At 37.2% G+C, this 18,927-nt stretch overlaps 1 protein-coding gene across 6 annotated transcripts in view; it reads right to left on the reverse strand.

Annotated features, from left to right (window-relative positions):
• Positions 1–3,499: 3,499 nt before the first annotated feature.
• LOC121320830 (filamin A-interacting protein 1-like) overlaps positions 3,500–18,927 on the reverse strand; it is a 92,379-nt gene continuing 76,951 nt past the window's right edge. For 2 of the 6 annotated variants that reach the window (XM_041259508.1, XM_041259507.1), the window contains exons 5-6: positions 11,227–14,026; positions 3,500–4,127 (exon numbers count right to left, since the gene is read on the reverse strand). In XM_041259508.1, the coding sequence (XP_041115442.1) occupies positions 3,939–4,127; positions 11,227–14,026 (2,989 nt within the window). In that variant the 3' untranslated portion in view covers positions 3,500–3,938. Of the gene's footprint in view, positions 4,128–10,379; positions 10,534–10,787; positions 14,027–18,927 lie in introns of those variants that run through there. The other 4 variants (XM_041259513.1, XM_041259510.1, XM_041259512.1 and 1 more) reach the window with 4 other exon arrangements.

Genomic DNA, 18,927 nt, shown 5'->3' on the forward strand with positions numbered 1-18,927 from the left:
TTTACCTCTCAAAATGTTATTCTACTGCTGGATCCCGTCATGCGTGGGACTACCCACGTGTGGCCCTTTAAATTTAAGCAGCCTATTTACTAGAATTTTATTCAGCATCTGTATTTTCAAGAAACTCTTTTTTCATAAAACAAACCCCTCTAGAAAAAAAAAATGACTAGTTTTCCTCGTCAAAAATAAATAAATAAGTAAAAGATCATTATAATAAACTACTGACATTTTTTTAAAATACTGCACGCATTCTTTTTTTTTTTTTTTTTTTGTAAGAAACGAATCTGCCATTGTGAAAAGTTCAGTTGTGCGCAGATCAGAGGCAGCGGTAGTTTTAGATTAAAGATGGGAGACGATCTGGGTGATGAGTGGTGGAAACACAGCGGCAGTAATTCAGTTATTTCTGCTGTTTTTGTTTACATTTTCAAGATAAACAATTGTCTATTTGATGGCATGATGGGTTTCAATTTAGTATGCATATGCAATGTCTGTTTCACCCGCCACGTGTAGATGTAATACTGCTTGCAGGAGGCAATGCAGAAGCACAAGTGCTGAAATTATACAATGCTCTCACTCATTTCTGAACCCGAATGTTATCGATAAGTCTACTAGATGTTCTCGTTTACATGGATTACTGTATTTAATTGTATGTTATTAACGCTAACGTTAATTCAGGGTAAGTGCTATATTTCAATATTAAATTTAATTTGCATTTAACTGTGTTCAATTCCTTGCTGTTGTAACGTTTTAGTCTGCTTTTACATTAAGCAAAGGTACTGGTGTGCTGTCTCACTGCCAGTTTGAATAATGATCATACAATGCGAAACGCATACAGCTGTTACGTTTGAAAATTCAAACACAGCCACGTGTAATTCCCGTATTGGTTTGAGAGTCTTGTTTATTACTTAACCATCCTAGATGACCCGAAAACCGAGCGAATGAACGCTATAGTGTCAATAGCCCTTAAAGCCGCTAAAAAAGAGGTTTGCTTCACTGAGTAACGCGCAGGTTTGAAAATAGCAGTGAAACGTCGGGCGTAAAAAACACAGCGTGAATAGCCCCTTACTGTAATGATTTGTTTAATTCTAGATACAGCATGCACCCACAACCGAAGATTTCCTCATAGTGATACCAATCAAAGTACGATCGCAGATTACATTTGTAGTGTGAAAAATAATATTTCTGACAGTAAAGGTTAGTGGCAAATAGGCTTGTTTCGCATTTATCCAACATAAACCATCCACGTTTTCTTTTCACATTACGTCTGTTTGTATTTAGGAATCCCCTGCCTCTGTCTGTCAGCGTTATGTCTGTTTGGTTGTTACCCGAGTAACAATCACAGCTTCCTGTTGCTGTTGTCTCTGCTTGTTTGACGCTGACAATGGAGGCGTTGCCCACGAGTGTGCGTGGTAAACGTGAGCCATCTCAGAGATCGATGCGTTCAAAATAGACCAGGGTAACAGTAGCCTGCATCATTGGGTTCCAGTCACACACCGCTACAGCAGCGCAAATTTCACAAGGGCTACCTTTTCCCCCAAATTAGTATTTTGTTGTGTTCGGTAGTACATGCATTTGGGATTCAGTGAGAAAATTTACTGAAAACAAGTTGCCAATTAAAAATGGTTCTTTTGCTACACAGATCGGACATCAATATCAGACTAAAAGCCTAATATTCTGGATGGTAAAAAAAAAAAAAAAGTATTAACTTTACCAGTGTGGTCTTATGACATTTATTACAGTTTCATGAAATGTACCAGCAGCAGAAATATGTAATTTTCCACACCTGATACCGTAGACATTTATAGCGATTTTAAATCTGCTCAAGTTACCCCATTAATGAACTGCAGAATCTCCCCACACAAAAAGTAACCAGGGCTTGTTGTGCTGTTCTGTTGGTGCATGAAACCTTGCCAAGAAGTCTCAGCCCAGTTTTCTGGCTTTGCCTTAAGGGTCATTCCTTACAAAATCATCACACCGTTCAAAAACAAAACATTTCCAGCAAGTAAGGTTACAAAGTTTTTGGCTACAAATGCAAATTTTGTTCACAATCTTTGATTTTTTTTTTAAGTTATCTTCAGGAGAGGTTTTATTGGAAACCTGGCAAAAACACAAGTATGGAAAGATCTAACATAGATGATTCCATTCTGCCTTGCTTGCCTTGAATGTAAATTTCTCAAATGAGGAAATTAATGTCTATTTAATTAGGTAGTTAGGATTCTATAGCTGTACTGATAGCTGAAAAATAGTTTAGGCAGTTTTGGAGACTCGCACCATTAAACGATAAAGAAAATACAAAATATAATTTAAGACAATTCATTTTTTAATGTTCAAAACATTGCATTGACGTGTAAAATTGTGGTTGCGTTGTCCACATCATTTCTTCACGTCACAAGTAAACTCATTGTGCCTTTTACTTTAAGCAAAGCCATTTAAGCAATCCTTTTAGATTGATGTCCATACTGTATATTGTTTATTGCAAAAACCAGATTAGCACTAATCTAATGTCACCACAGGTAAGGTAGAGATTAGTCCTCATCTGGGTCTTTGGAATCTTTTGCAGTTATTTCATGACCCAGAGATGGATGGTGTTTTGAAGTACTGTACAGGAAAGCGTTTGGAAAGAGTTTCTTGTTAAACTACTTAAACTACAATATGCAGATCAGTTTTTATCCAGCAGAGGACGCTGTTTTACATTGATCAAAACATTTCTACTTTTCCCAAGATTTTGGGAATATTATTAAAGTGTCATATAGGGTTGCAATCAATGATTTCATAATTAATTGTTTCCCGTCTCATAAACATAACTTTCCTACTTCAAAAGAGTTATTTAATCTAGAATTACTCTTTTTTAAAATCATCAATACCAACATTAATGTTCTGTTACAGTTATTTTTTAAACATTTGTGAAAATCAATGAAGGATACAAACTTCATTCTTCTTATTGAGTCTAGCAAAAATGGCTCAACCTTTCCATTTGACAGGGCTGAGTAGTGTATTCTTAGCAGTTCTTTATATCTTTCCCATCTTTTTATGTTATCATCTAAGTTCCAGAATGTCTGGCTGCAAGTGGGTCACCTGAGAGATGCAGCTTTGTGTGCTCTTAGAAGCTCTTTGTGTTGTGATTGGGTGTAAATAAATCTGCCAAATTCCAGTGACCCTTGGACTCCCACTTTTGTCATGTAATATTGTCTCAAAACAATAACAATGTGCCTTTAACTCTTAAGCACTAAGCACAGAAGGATATCATGTAAACCTGCCTAATATAACTAGCCTATTATACACTTTCAGTGCGAGTCATTTTAGGTTTAATACATCAACAAAATAAACCAACAATTTGTTTTAAATACAAAAAAAAAACACAAACCCAACTTATATATATATATATATATATATATATATATATATATATATATATATATATATATATATATATATATATATATATATATATATGTTTTAAGTTTATTATACATTTTTCTACACATCCAGCAAAAATACTTCATATTTAATGCAGTCTTTCAAAGTGCAGGTCTGTACAGATTAGCATCCTATCTATGACTGATATTGGCAACATGCAGACGGCATATTAAATATGGGGGGATTGTATAAAAATACCCGAGCACAGCTCCTTGGCTCTTATGTGTACTGTTCAATCAAATGGTAATTGTATCGCCATTCATTTAGCATTAACTTCATTATCATTTGGTATGGTAAGAGCCCAAAACCATTTCAGTAACATACTGTAATACAGATAACATTCCATCTTTCTTTGATGAAGTGTCTTAGAGATTCATGATAAAAACTAATCAATTAACTTAAGCTAACTTTGAGAGAGCTCTATTAGTGTACCATAGTATAATAGGGAAGCAGAGTGCGTTTGGCAAGGGTTGACACAGACTTCTGTTCTGCACATGAATCAAATAAAATATAAGGACAGTTCATAATTTTTGGTTTGTGACATTTAGGTTGCCAGGTCCAGTTTTTATAATGTGGCTTTTTCCTGGCTGGATCACTTGTTGAGTTTTGAAAGCAGTACAGGTTGTGCTGGACAGTAGTTTCGTTGTACTGGAAGCCTTCGGTTTAGGAATCCTAGTTGGACCTGGGCGCCAGAATGTTTCTGCTGGGATCTGGGACAAGAAAAAAAAAAAAAAAAAAATCTGGTTAATTTAACCCGCTTTGGAGACAGCCCTGTTTCTGTGAAAAATTATGTCAACCTTTAATATAAACATTTATTTTTGGTTTTATGTATTTTAAATTGTTTAGTTAATGTGTTGAAGATTCCTCTAAATCAAATGAGACACTGTCTACAGTACATATCAGTTGCTGCATGGCAGTTTTTAAGGCTGCTACCTGTTGAAAGTGTACATAGAAACAACTTGCATACAAGAATTCATAGTAACACAGTATGTGCGCTGCAATCTCACACACACGCATAAAAACTACATAGTAACTACAACAACGTTTGTCAAATGCGGCCACCAGCAGCCCCCCAGGAAGTCCTTCTTATACCTCCTGCTGCTGTTTCTGTTAGCTGCTAATGGAAGGTATAATCACTGCATGTAGATTGGCCGAGTTTTTGTTCTGATCAGATTTCATTTTGACAGAACCCCCGCCCATTTCGCTTTGTGTTAGTGCTCACTGATTGATCAACGAGAGAAGACAATATCATTGCGACGTGAAAACAGCTGTGATGCAGGTATTGTACGCCACTCAAATGCTTCACCCTTTTCAAACACTGGCCGAACTGTTACGTATGATCAACGTTTTGTTTTGTTGTGTTGTGATCCTATTTTCTGTTATGAGGAGAGTAATAAACTTAAACAAAAACTGTGTTTTTTTTTCTTTGTACAATGCCCCCTTTTCCACATTTACTGTAGTTTTTGAAAAGTGTATTTGTTTCAATTGAGATTTCAACTGCGTGAAAAGCTAAAAAAAATAAATAAAGCTTATGTAACCCTCAGTAATGCTATTACTTCATGAAATGTGTCATTTGCAACTTTGTTTACTGTGCAGAAACTACAATTGGAGGGATTTTTTTTTTTTTTTAAAGTGATGTCTACTTTTGTACTGTTTCTACCTGAAGTACACACAAGATTATTTTTATTTTATTTTTTTATAATTAACTAACTACTGTAGGAGATCCGAAATTAAGGCACCCCCGTGGGGCACAATAAATCCTACCTATTAATTTTAAAAATTTATAACATATTGTAGACAGCATTGCAATAATATATATATATATATATATATATATATATATATATATATATATATAATATATATTATATATATACATATGCTATATTTTAAATTTTTTTCCTAAAAAAAACCTATGCAGCCACCAATGTAGAGAACCACCAAACTCGAATATAATAACTATGCATACAGTATAGGTTATTGCAGTACAAGTGTACTCCCACTAGGTAGCAGTCTACTCGTGTATTACAACCTACAAAAGCTGTACCATTTACATTTTCATAAAATGCTACTTTTGTATAATATTACACCCACATAGCTTTAATACACCTTGAAAACAACTGCACTGGCTCTGAGAGATGTGGTTAATATATATATGTTTACATTCACATTGCTTTTAAGCCTTTTTAAATTAATTTTTGCACTGAGATATAAAGCTGCAAAAATACTAGTAAGCAAATCACATTCTAGCTAATTTTACTGAGTCCATTGATTGTTTTTCCCTTTGTCTGTATCGTTTTGTTTAGAAAAAAGAACGTTTTATATAATATAGTTCATTTTATATTGTCCCACAGCAATGTATTTGTCTAAATTCCGAAGTATGGTGAGGCAGTTGAGAGTACTGGAGGTTTAATCATCCAGTTTAGCCATTTTTCATTGGTTTGATGGTTCATTTGATATGTTTATAGTGCTTGCAAATTCATTTTAAAATTGGATAAGCATTGAATGAATTGTTTGGCACAGGTAGGATAGCGTCTGAAATACATCCATAAGGTTTGTATTACTGCACTGTTTACATCATGATTAACTCTGAATTTCTTTAAACAGTTTACTTGTTAGCCAGCTTGTGATGTCAAACTGCAAACACTTCACATTTCTAACAGTTATTGTGGCATTTGTTTCTACAAACTGAAGCAAAGTGAGTCTCCTGCACAGACACTTGTAATTTCAGTGTTGCTTGCTTGCTTGCTTCCTTCCTAGGTCCAAATCTAACCAGCTAGATCATGCAGTTTAATGTTCTGTATGGTGGAGCTGCTGTAACCATGGAAACCAAACACAGTTGTTGTTTAGGGCCTGCAGAGTGAAGACAAGACATCCTGTCTTCTTTTCTAGCAAAATTTAGAGCTTTACCTAAAGTCTTATACATTATGTGTGGTGCAGCTTCTTTGTACTCAGTCACAGACCATGTGCTTTAGAAAATTAATTATCAAGTTAATAACATTTTTGTATTCAGTTGTGTATGTCAGTTTTCTTTTTTGCAAAAATATATATTTCTCTAGTTAAACATTTTTAAGACCCTTTAAAAACTAAGAGTGTACATGTTTTCATTGTGGCATTTTTTTTTGTTCATGCCATGACTTCATTAGATCTATGTGTACAGTATACAGAAAACCATACTTCTGTCAGGTTTAGGATTTCATTGGACCTATTACTTTACTGTATGTTCATGCACATTATGTTTCTGAGCAATTTGATAGAAAACCATTTTCAGCATAATCAGAGGGCTATAAAAAAGGGTAACTGGAACAGACAGTAGGAATGTTATGCAATAACTAGGGCATAGTGGTTCTGTGAAATGGTAACATTTACTGTACCACTCAATTTTCTGAATGTAAGCTGATATCTACAGTTCAGTGTTATGCATGTTTTTTTGCGAGGTTAAGTGTTTTGTAGTTTTATTGTATAGCTACAGTCCTTACAGTTGTACCAAAAACGTTTGAGTTTACATGGCAAATTGTGTGATGGTCCCATCCGTTGTGTCACAGCTGTATGCCTATCCCTGAAACCTGTCTGGCAGTGGCAGCTTGCAAGTCAGCAGCACAAACAGGGTTAATTGATACAGAGCTATCCTGAAATCCCCCTCCATCAGCAGCCTGTCCTGATGTGACCCCATCTCATAGCACCGGAGTCCAGGGTTGATCAGTGGGAAAACGTTGGCTGTCCAGTATGAAAGGAAGCTCTGTTTTACTGTAATCGAATTACTGATGCTCTTTATTTGTTGCAGATATTGGCTCCAGGTTGCACAGATTCCTACGTGAATCAATTTAACGGTTTGTATAGAAGACTCTGTATCTTAAACTTGTGATCCAGCTTTTAATGTATACTGTATAGATGTATACAGTTTCACAAGCTTTATGAAGACTGATGTGGAAGCAGCTGTTTTGACTGCATTCATGGCGGGTGTTGTACACCCAGCTGTCGAACTTCTTAGACTGGCAGAGGTCTTTATTTGAATCAGACTTGCACTATTAAAACATCTGAGTGGTTGGAAATTCCTTTAGTAATTAAAAAAAAAAAAGCCACTGTTACTTGTAATTCAAGAGTCTGTTTCCAGAATTGCAGAATACCATACTTCTTACTCGGTCTGTGCAGGTACTCAGATTTAATTGAATAAAACAGTGTTCCTTTGTTTACACAATTATTGAGTACAAACCAATACCAATCTGACAGTGTGATTTTTAATGTACTGTAGAACTTACTGTGCTCTAATTAATACCACTCGTGTGGCAGGAAACTGTCAGCATCCAGGAGAAAGGCTTCAAAGAGGCTTTTAAGTCACTCTGTGTACAAGTTAATTGTCATTGTTTGGGACTCAGTAGTGTAGGTGAGGGAAAGGGAGTTTTTCTTGTTGTGAAATTAACAATATTTTTATAGGTTTTATTTTAATACCTGTTAACAAAAAAACAAGTTAAAGGGAATTGCTTCAAACAGCCGTACTTTATACTATAGTATGTAACATGTTTTGGATTAGTATGTTGTGCTGTGTTTATACTAATCCGAGTCTGTTCAGCACCTAAGCAAGTTTAAAGTAATTCACTGGGTTCACATTTTACAAGCCCCCCACTAGGCTAGCTATGTTGGCTGCATGTTGAAACATCAATGTGCAATGTGTAGGCAGAATAAAACTCTTAATAGGGAGAGACCCAAGGTTCGAGCACTCTGCTGCAGTCTTTAAAAAGTAACGGTTAATGTGTGTGTGTGTGTGTTGTGCTTCAGCAATTCTGGCACTTTAGGGATACTAAAATGTTTTTTTTTTTTTTTTTTTATTGAAAGCATCCTCCTTGGTGTTCTCTAGAGTTGAAATCAGGAGTTGTAATATCAAAAACTTGTACTTGTACTCAGGAAGTAAGACTTGGCATCTGTTTTAGGTAATGCTTTTATTATCCTTTGCAATTGGTTTCATTTGTTTTTTTGTATTATGTACTTTAAAATTGATGCTTGGTTATACTTATGTGCATGAATATTTTGCTCAACACTCCAGGTTTTTTTTTTTTCTTTCTGTTCTTGATATACTGTACAGCTGTTTCAAGAATCACTTTGCCATCACTGTGGTACTAATCAAAAGTTATGCCAATAATTCATTGCAAAGCATCTGTCCTTTAAACAAGCAAAACTAAACTAATGAAAGATCAATAAACATGTAAGAACACTAATTTGTATAGAGTCCATGCACTTGGAAACATTTAAAGAGTTTCCATTTCACTTGATGATGTGAGAATAGTGCTACATTCGTACATGTGAAAAAGCAGGAACTTGGTTTTTTGTTGAGCTCAAAGTGTACGTTGGTTGCATTATTCCAGTGAGGGATTCAGACTAGGGGCCCTATCATAGTGATTAGATCCTCTTCTGAAGCATGTGCAGAGGCACATTTTCAGAGCAATAATGATAGGAGCAGCTAGCAAATTTCTTGCAAGTTATATTCCCTGTATAATTAAATATTCCTCACAGAATATTGCAGTAGCATTTGCACTCAAAATATGGATTAAATGGAACATGCAAATCTAGGCAAACTTATATTCACTTAAGCTTGCATTATTTTTCACATCTTCTATTCCCTGTCTCTGCTATATTTATATTGCACGTTACCAAAGTATTGTATGGCCTGTAAATGGCTACAACCTGGCAAGCTTTATAATAGTGACAGCATACAGTAGCATTCCGAAGCCTAATGTCTTTGTGCGTAAAACAATGACTCATTCAACCTTGTGTTAAAATTGGACTGTTAGTGTTTGATCAAGAGCTTGCAACGGCTGTGAAGTCATTCACCAACATGCACTTAAGCTCTGCAGAAAATAGAATGTGATAGTAAAAGAAAAAATTCTTCTGCATCACCCACCATTTTTGACGTGTTTTACATGACAGCTATAGTCTTCCCTTTTAAGGTACTGTTTGCATGTGGCGTCTTCATTGAGGTGGCTTTAAGTTTATTGGAGGGGTCATTTACCTTGTTAGTGTGTTTTACTTAACTGATTATTTGGTGTTGATAGACACTTCAAGTTTAGTTCTTTTACTAATAATTATTAGGTCGTTTTCCACACTCCTGCCATAGTTCTAGCTTTTTGTAATTTTTGACACTTACTCTACCTGTTTGTCTTATGTTGGTTTAAACACTTTTTTTTTTTTAAAGTCTTCTGTTGCCCCTGCCCCATCTGACCAGGTCATAACACCTAAAATCAATAACTGTAGCTGGTCTCTGTCTCAATGTTTCCTTTATGCTGTATACCCTTTTTCCAAATAAACTTTGTTTGTGGAAAATGGGATCTAAATGTCTGTCGGCTAATGGGAGTATTATTTTTTATTTGTATTTTTTATTTTTTTTTGTGACTGGAAGCGTGCTTTGTCTTGTTTTAGTTTTCAGAATACATTTCAAGTGTTTTGGAATTCCTACAAATGTAGATTTGGTCTGGGTTATCAGTTAACCCTGGAAACAGATTCAGTACACAGAGAATCAAGAAGAATGTTGGGTGAAATGGGGTTCTGTTTTTATTGTACTCTTAAATAACTTTTTTTTTTTTTTTTGTGCTGTACTGTAGGTGCTTCTACTGTAAATCAGAGCCTTTTTTATTTTAAATCCAGGACCCTACATTATACGCAGTTTAAAATTCTGCTTTTCAATAAATATTTTCTTCATGGTTTATGGCCAAGTGTACTCTATTTTTAACAAAACTGGTTCAGTCCTTCATTCCCAGCCCCTGTGTTTATGTAATTAAGATCCAGAAACCATGACATCAACCTTTTAAAATCAGCTCAGCCCAAGCAGACCTGTGGTGGAATTACTTCCTTTTTGTTTTTTAATATTTTCTCAGCGTTTTATGATGATTTATTGGAAAACTCTTGAAACAAACATTTAAAGAAAGTGGACTAAAACATAGCACGTTACTATGTTGAAAATGCCTTTACACTTTTGAAGTGATAAAATGCATTTTATTAAAAAGCTGTATTATCTGTTGGGTTTTGTTCTGTCAACAGCAACACTTTCCAGTTTTCTGACAGTTCACCAGCTTCTGGGGGTGGCATTCTGTCTGGTGCAGGATTAACTCTATTGGATAAAGACTTCTGTTAATTAATGAAAACTATGAATTAATAAAATACTGTATTAAAATACATTTTTTGTATTGGTGTTTCCAGCTACAGTGCATATCTTCACAAAATAAGCTCTCTGTTTATGTTACAGTAAGTTTCATATACAATTATAATCCTCACATGAAATTAATGATTATGACAACAAACACAATTAATTCATATTTTTCATGTAAATTCTGGGGGGGATGAATTAAAAAAAAAAAAAAAAAAAAAAAAAAAGTAGAAGGTAATTCATCATGTACTTTAATATTTAGAAGAAAAAAAATCCCCATAACAAACTGAAGTACATATTTATATGAAATACAATAGTACATCATTGACTAGTCTTGGTACATATTGTTCATTGCTCAGCATATACAGTAAGTGCACACATGATTAATCATTCATTGTAAAAAGTTAGATTTCTTACTATTATTTTTTTTATATTTTCTAAACTTTTTATTTTTTAATGTGTATCTATATATATGTATACTGTAGTTCATGCACAAACGTCCCAAAAAAAATAAAAGAAGTGCTTGAAGAGGATTCTAGCAGGAGTGGTAGAGGAATGGAGGTACAATGTTAGGCTAAGTTATTTGCAAATACTGATGAGTGCAGGCTGGGATGGCTGGTTTTGGATATGGAGGGACGGGGATGAAGGAGGAGTCAATCATAGACATTACTTACTGTAATTTGTGAAGGCCGTGGGATCGGGGAGGTTGCTGGTGTAATTGTGATGCTGCTTGTGATTTTGTTGGAGGGCTTAATGGGTGTGCCGTTTGTTAAAGCTTGAGTTCTGTTCTCCTGACCAGAAGGGCAGGAGAGGCTTGAGGGCTTGGATGTGTTGGTAATGGCCTGAATATAGGGGCTCCCTAAGTGGATGTGGATTTTGTTGTCCTCAGCGGTAATGATGTTGGGACTCGTACTGTTTGACCTCTGCAGTTGCCAGCTGTGCTGTCTCTCTGGTGTCACCCGGAATACTGTGTGCCCGGCACTGACCTCCACTGGTTCCGTGGATAGGGATCGCTCTGAAGAACCATTGGTGACGGCCACTATTTGTATGGGTGACATTGCCCTGTCTGGGGTTATGGAGCCACTTGAGTCTGGAGTTATGGCTCTGGAGTATGTTGCCATGGTGAGTGGCGAGATGGCCCTTTCAGGGGTGCAGTATCCATCGGAAGTGGGAGAGGCTTTAGATCTTGCAGGGGAGATTGAGGCATTCTGGATAATGGTTATCCTCTGCTTGGGCACACCTCCACAGTTGGGGATCACGGCAGTGCTGGTGTAAGAGTGGGCATTCTCTGAAGTAGGGCTGCTGATCTCCAGCACGGCTGTGTTTTGCCCATGGTCCGGGGTCACTTTGATGTGCAAGGGCCGACCTGGTGTGTGAGTAAGAACCAGATCCCTTGGCTGCATGCGATTCCCATTTTGCCTTGGTGTCACTTTACCGTTCAAAGGGGGATGACTTTCTCTGACTTTCACCCAGGGCACCCTTGCCTTTCTGTTGTTGTTAAGGTTGTTGGCATTGTTAACAACTAATGTGTTGCATTTGGTGATAGGCTGCTCATCGTAATTGAGATCATCCTCGGGATCACTTTCCTCATACAGTTTACCATTGACCACAGCACGTTCCAAAGGAGCCAAGCTTTTGTAATCTGGGGGTTCGTTGTCTGACTGGTCTGTCTGCACCTCCTTGGAGGAGACCTGCAGGTCTGAAAACCTTCTGCCGTTCAATCCGGGCCTCAGGCTTTTGCTGAACCGCCTGTATCTCTCCAGCTCCTTGGTGAGGTTTTCCATTTCCCGAGCCAGCTCTTTGTTCTTGCTCTCCTGCTGTGTCAGTTTCCTTTGCATTATGCCTTGCTGCCCTCTCAGCTGGCAGATTGAGTCCTCAGTTGTCATGTACTCGTGTATCTTTTCTTTCAGAGCTTCAACTTCTCTTGTGAGGTGACTGGACTTGGCCTCCTCTTCTTTCAGCCGTTTGTAGAGTATGTGCTCCTGGTTAGACTCTGCCTTCTCTGCTAGCTGGTATTTAGATAACTCCTGTCTCGAGGCTTCCAGCTCCTCAATTAGGGTATTTGCCCTGTCGTGCTCATTGGTGTACCTCTTTTCCAGAGATTCAAAGTTATCTTCTGTTTTCACCTGGTCATCTTCCACAGCTCTCATCTCCTTCAGCTTACGCCTCAGCCTTTCCACCTCCTGTGTTAGATCTTTGACTTTATTGTCATTTTTGTCTAAGCTGGTGCCAGAAGGAACCTTCATGTGCTCCTGTTTGGCCTTGTTCCTCAAAGACTCCCTTTCCATGGCTTCCAAGGACTGCATCCTCTTTTTCATCATTGTAACCTTGGACTGCAAGTCATTTCCCCTTTGCTCCTCTGCCTTTAGTTTGGATATCAGCTCATCTCTGTCCTTGATAGAACTATACATCTTCTCCTCAAGCTCTGCCTTGGACTTCAGGGCTTTCTTGCTCTCTTCAATTAGCTTCTCAGTCACTGATGTCACCTTCTTTTGTTCTGTCTGCAACTTTCCTGTGGCACAATGGAGCTTCTCCTCTGTCTGCTTCAGCCTCTCTGCCATGGATTTCCTTTCATCAACTAGCATGACTGTCAGTGTCTTTAGCTTGTTGAGGTCCTCTTTCAGTGTAAGTTCTGTCTTCTCCAGCTGGGATTCAATGGCCTCCAGCTCCCTGATTCTCACCTTTAAAGAGTCCAACTCATTAGACAGCTGCTTGGTCACTGCCCTCTCTTTCTCCAGGTTGCACTTGAGCGAGCCACATTCTTGCTTGCTCTTACCAAAAGCATCTTCCAGCTTTTCAAGCTCCATGATCCTGCGATTCAGCTTGTCCACCTCACCCTTCAAACTCCGGCTTTGTCCAAACTCTTTCTCCAGCTTTCTATTGAGGTCCTGGCACTGGTCCTCCATCTTGATGAGTTCCTCATCCTTCCCTTCCATCTCGAGAACTCTCTTCCTCAGCTCCTCCACCTCGGACATCATGCTGGAGTTACCACACTCTCCCCTGTTGATCTTGTCCTTCAGGTCCTGGAGTTCCTCCTCTGTTTTCCTCAGTGTCTTGTTGGTCTCCTCCAGCTCATCAATCTGCCTGCTCAGAGTGGCCAGCTTCTGTTTGAGCTGCCGGTTCTGGGCTTCCTCATTGGTCAACTTGGCAGTCATGGCCTCCTTCTCCTGATAGAAGTGGTTGGCTTGGTCTTGAAGCTCAGCCTCCAGACAGTAGACTTTATGCTCTTCTTCCTGTGCCCTGGCTTGGGCAGCACTCAGCTTCTCCTGGGCCTGGGCAGTGCTGGCTGTTAGTTCCTGGACCTTGCTGCTCTGCTGTGTGAGCTGCTCGGAAAGTCTCTGCTGCTCGTCCACCACCAGAAGAGCAAAGGATTTCAGCTTGGTCAGCTCCTCCTTTAGCTTGCCCACGTTCTTGTTGTTCTCTTTCTCCTTTCGTGCCTGGTAGGTTTTCTCCTGTTCAATAAGCAGCTTCAATCTGGGAGAAAAAGTGATAAAAAGAAAAAGATAAAAAGAAAATTGTCAGTTTGGGAAAAGAGCAACTTTCTGCAATTACTGTACATCACGTGATTAGAAATCCTACAAACAGGAACCATGATCCCTGCACAACACAACCTGGGATGTGAGTAAAAATTAAAATTTTAAAAAGTGCTGAATTCATCTCTTGAGTTCTTAAGTTCAAGGCTAGTCATTTTTTTTAAAGCATAGGTTACTATAGATACAAAATCTTTAGGATTGTTGAAGTACAATTTTAAGAAATTAACATGGTATAATATTTAAATGTTTCGTAAAAATAGTCATTCACCTATTAAATTCCGCAGCCCATAAAGATGATGTTTATATTAGTGCCTACTAAAGTACACTTGTCCTGATGTTCCTTTTGAGTCGCGATCATGTAGTTGCGCATATATACATGCAATAGAAATGAAATTCAAGTGAGGTGCCTAATAAATTATTATAAATATGTATGTCAGTGTTGAGACTAGACCAGAAGGTGAGAGAATGGTAAGTGATTGGCCAAAAGCACACCTAGCAGAGATAAACTGAGATTTCAGTGCAGGCTTGGCTGCCTTTTAACAACATTCAAAGTGGCATGCAGGCAACTTCTAGATGCCTGAGAAGCTGCATGGATCCCTTCTAGCTTAGAAATGAATTTATAAAACATATCCTTTGGGCCCAACCCAAACTTAGGCTGAGTTAAGTGTGTGTGTGTGTGTGTGTGTGTGTGTGTATATATATATATATATATATATATATATATATATATATATATATATATATATATATATATATGTGTGTGTGTGTGTGTGTGTGAATGTTTGGAGCTGATGTAATGTTTCTGTGGTTTATCCCTTTATTTCATGTCCTGCCAGTGGTTCAGACTCCACAAATTTTTTTTAGACAATATATTTACTCTAGCTTTGAAGCATCTTAAAGTTATTTTTATAATACATGTCAATTATACACTGACTACAATATGCAAATGTGTCTGTCTTTTTTAGCTCAGAAATATCCCAGAGTACCACTAAGGATCAGAACTCATCCGGAACTATAAAACACTTAATGGTAGTTGGCTATATTTTGTAATGCTTATAAAATTCTATGACAAATATTTTGACTAGAAGTGCTTCAAAACACCATTAAACCAGGTTATGTATTATGACATTACTTCTTCCCACACCAAAATTTGATGAAACTGTAACTACTGTGAATTTGATGTTTGCATTATGCCTGAGACTAAATGGAAATAATTTCAGCTCACAAATAATTTGTATGACTAAATCTTTCTTCCAAGTTGAAAAAAAAAATAAAAAATTCAAATATACTTCTTTAAAGTTTCAGGATCCATTTGTCTCTCAATGTCTGCAGCATAGTGACTACAGTATATGAGTCAGCTCCATGGTCCACATGTGTGCATTGGGTTTGGAGTCTCATCAGCATAAAGTAAAACACATGTACTCTGTGGATCTCTGCACTACGTTAACCCCTCCTACAATAGAACAAAACATGCATTTCAGAGGTAGCTGTTCATTTGTGCAGCCACCTTCTAAAAGCATTTGTTGGTTTTAAATAAATTTAAGAAATAAAATGAAACAGTTTTAAGTTGGGCTGGTTGATAAAATGAACATTTTCTGCAGGCCATATCAGTTAACTTGTTTCGATATTTGAACAAGTTATCCTTACTCTGTACATAAGGTAAGTGAATTACAGTCCTGTACCCCCCTTTTTATTGTGACTGCACTATAAACCTGCTGACCTTGAACAACCAGGTGCTTGACAGTATTATGTTTTTCATTGGTGTTCGGGTGACTGTGACCTAATGGCAAAGGCACTGGCAAACGGTTGTAATGGATTCCATTTCACCAGCCCTTCAGTTTTTGTAGCCCCTGTCCAGATGGTGGGAGTTCACACATGTGTTGACAGGCTTTTTTTTTTTTTTCCTGAACAAAGACGCACAATGTAGTTAGGGTGGAATTAAAAGCACAAAACATAATTCTATTATGTTTTCTAAACCCTCTGGAGCACTGTTGCCATGTTCTTAAGTAGACTGTGGCTAACAGTTTGTTGGATTGCACAGAGTGGTGTTTTATGTGGTGTGCCACATGGGATACCCATTATTCTCTCATTTTTAACCCACTTTTTATGAAAGCTGTGGGCACCAAGATTCCGTTTCCAAGGTTTTTTTTTTTTTTTTTTTTTTTTTTTTATGCCAAATATTTTTACTTTGTTATGTTTAAAAGGGTGAAGATAAGCTTGTGTTTTGAATCCTCCGTTTTATATTCTGTAGTAATTCACAGTATAGAAAACCAGGACTCTGCTATCCCATAAATTATCTATGGACATTCTTTATTTCTTAGTAACAGAATAGCAAATAAAGCAGGGCTGTGAAGACATGACGACTCTTCTGTTGAAACCATAAATTAAAAGTATTTCAGTTACAGTTCTGAATATTGTTATGCGGACAGGACAAATATTTCACCCTTACAGAGTGACGGAAATCCCATATATTGGCACTATTTGTATGTGATTAATAAAGGCCTTGCTTCCAGACCCACCAGAATCAACACGTACTGTAGTCTATGCATACAGCAACTTACTGTCTAAAGACTTTACAAAATGAGGTTAATGGTCTCTTAAATTTAAATTGGCTTTTATATTATTAGGAAACTATTAACAAAGTTAGTTACATTAGACAGCCGTACCTTATTGAGTAGAGTGGTGGTGAAGACAAAGAGGAAAGAAAGAAACACAAGTGACTGCTATCATAGTTGCATACGGTTGTTAAAAATGCATTAAACTTGTTTGTTCAATACCAGTGAACGTAAACCTAGAACCGAGGAGTACTAATTGTTTTGTCCTCTTACTTTTTACCTTGTTTTTCACAGGATCTGTGTTTACAGTATACAAAAATAACTGTTTCCAAAACATTTGAGTATGTATAATCTATATAACTATATATATATATATATATATATATATATATATATATATATATATATATATATATATATATATAGATTTAGATATGGAAATTATAACATGCAATAGAAATTAAATTCAAGTGAGGTACCTAATAAAGTATTATAAATATGTCTGTCAGTGTTGAGACCAGACCAGAAGGTAAGAGAATGGTAAGCGATTGGGCAAAAACACACCTAACGGGGTAGTTGGCCAATAAAATAAACTGAGATTTCAGTGCAGGCCTGCCTGCCTTTTAAGAACATTCAGAGTGGCATGCAGGCAATAAATGCAGATGACTGGTGTTAAAATTCTGACCAGCTTGCAGTTCCAAACCAGATGATTTAATTCCACATAACTGTGTGCATGTAAATCTGTATGTACCTGTATCGTTTAGTTTTGTAAAGCCTTTGTTCACTGTGTTACTGTGTAGCTGACAAGACTTTCAAACGGTAAATGGAGGGCCATCAGTGCTGTCCTTTTCAAAGTGTGTGAAGCATTACCATCATGTTTACCGAGGGGAAATCCCCAACCTTACACTTCTTAACATCTTTTGGGGGGGGTTGCTTGTTGTAATTGGGTCAACACGTTGTTCCTCAGCAGAGATTCGTTTTATCTCTGACAGTGTCAGGTCCACGCTTTATTTTTCCAGAGTACACATTCTTGTGTGTTTTTGATAACTTGTTTCAGTGTTTTTATTCTGGTGTTAAATAGCGGGTGGGATTTACACACTGTATGTGTTTAGGCTAGAGATTTAAAAGGAGAAGTTTGAAATATTTCCACCTAACTATACCTTTCATTCTGTGATTTTTTTTTTTTTTTTTAGCCTTTACCATAATTTAGCATTAACCGACTGTAAACATGAGAAAATTGATAAAGAATGGCAGTCAAAGAAATAACTAAAACAGTAGATCCTGAACAAATTTGATGGTGACTGTTTGTACTGTCAGGGCAGCATATACTGTAGTACACACTTGTTATATTCCTACACATTTACAGGTCATGTTGGTTGCGTTCACGTTTTTTGTTAATGGCAAGTATAGATATTATTATAGTATAAAAGATGACATAGTTTGTTCCGGTTCAGATCCTGTGACTCTGCCCTGTGCTGTGTGCTGGAATGCGATTTACTTGGTTCTAATATTTACACTGTGGCCCATAAACCTTCCCATGCTCTGCATGGGAAGACTAATCAAAGCAACCCAGTGAAGCCTTGCTCTGTTTTATATTCTCCTTATGCAGTCCCTTGCCTTTCTGTTAATGGGAATGTGATATTCTTTCTCTGTAGCCCCTCAACCCCTGACATAAACAACTCAATTGGACAAGGAGGAGGGGAGGAAATACCTCCCAGGCCTCAGCTGTAAAACTTCTAAATGATTTTTAAAGCAGTGTTTAGCGTGCCAGCTCTGTCAAGCCTAGAGTACAGTAGTCTAGCGTAACCTGGTTTTAAAACCATTGCCTATGAAATTACAGAGTAGAGTGAAAACAACTTTTACAAGCAAAATTAATTACATTCCAAAACAAAGCTGCCCACAAATTGGCTTTTTGTTATCTCTGTGCTTTCTTTTAGCTGTAAGCTTACAATGTATTTCGGGGGTCTTGGCCTCTTTCAGTAGCAACAAAAACTTTACTTTCTAGTTTGACTCTCAGGAGATGACTATCTCCTTGTATTATTGTACAGCCGATATTATTAGGGGTATTATTAGGTACAAAATATATAGAAAGTCAAAAGTAGGAGACTGGGCAATGAACATGTAAATAGGTAAGTGATCATTAGTCTAATATTGATGACATATTGTTAGAGGAAAAGGTTTTATTGCAATAGTGGGGTATGGTGCAAGGCACCGGAACAGCTGGCAGCTGTATTTGCTGCTGGAGTAAGTCTAACTTGAGCTGGCAAGAAGACCCAGCATCTCTCAT

This window comes from Polyodon spathula, chromosome 9 (assembly GCF_017654505.1).
Source record: "Polyodon spathula isolate WHYD16114869_AA chromosome 9, ASM1765450v1, whole genome shotgun sequence".
Classification (NCBI taxonomy): domain Eukaryota; kingdom Metazoa; phylum Chordata; class Actinopteri; order Acipenseriformes; family Polyodontidae; genus Polyodon; species Polyodon spathula.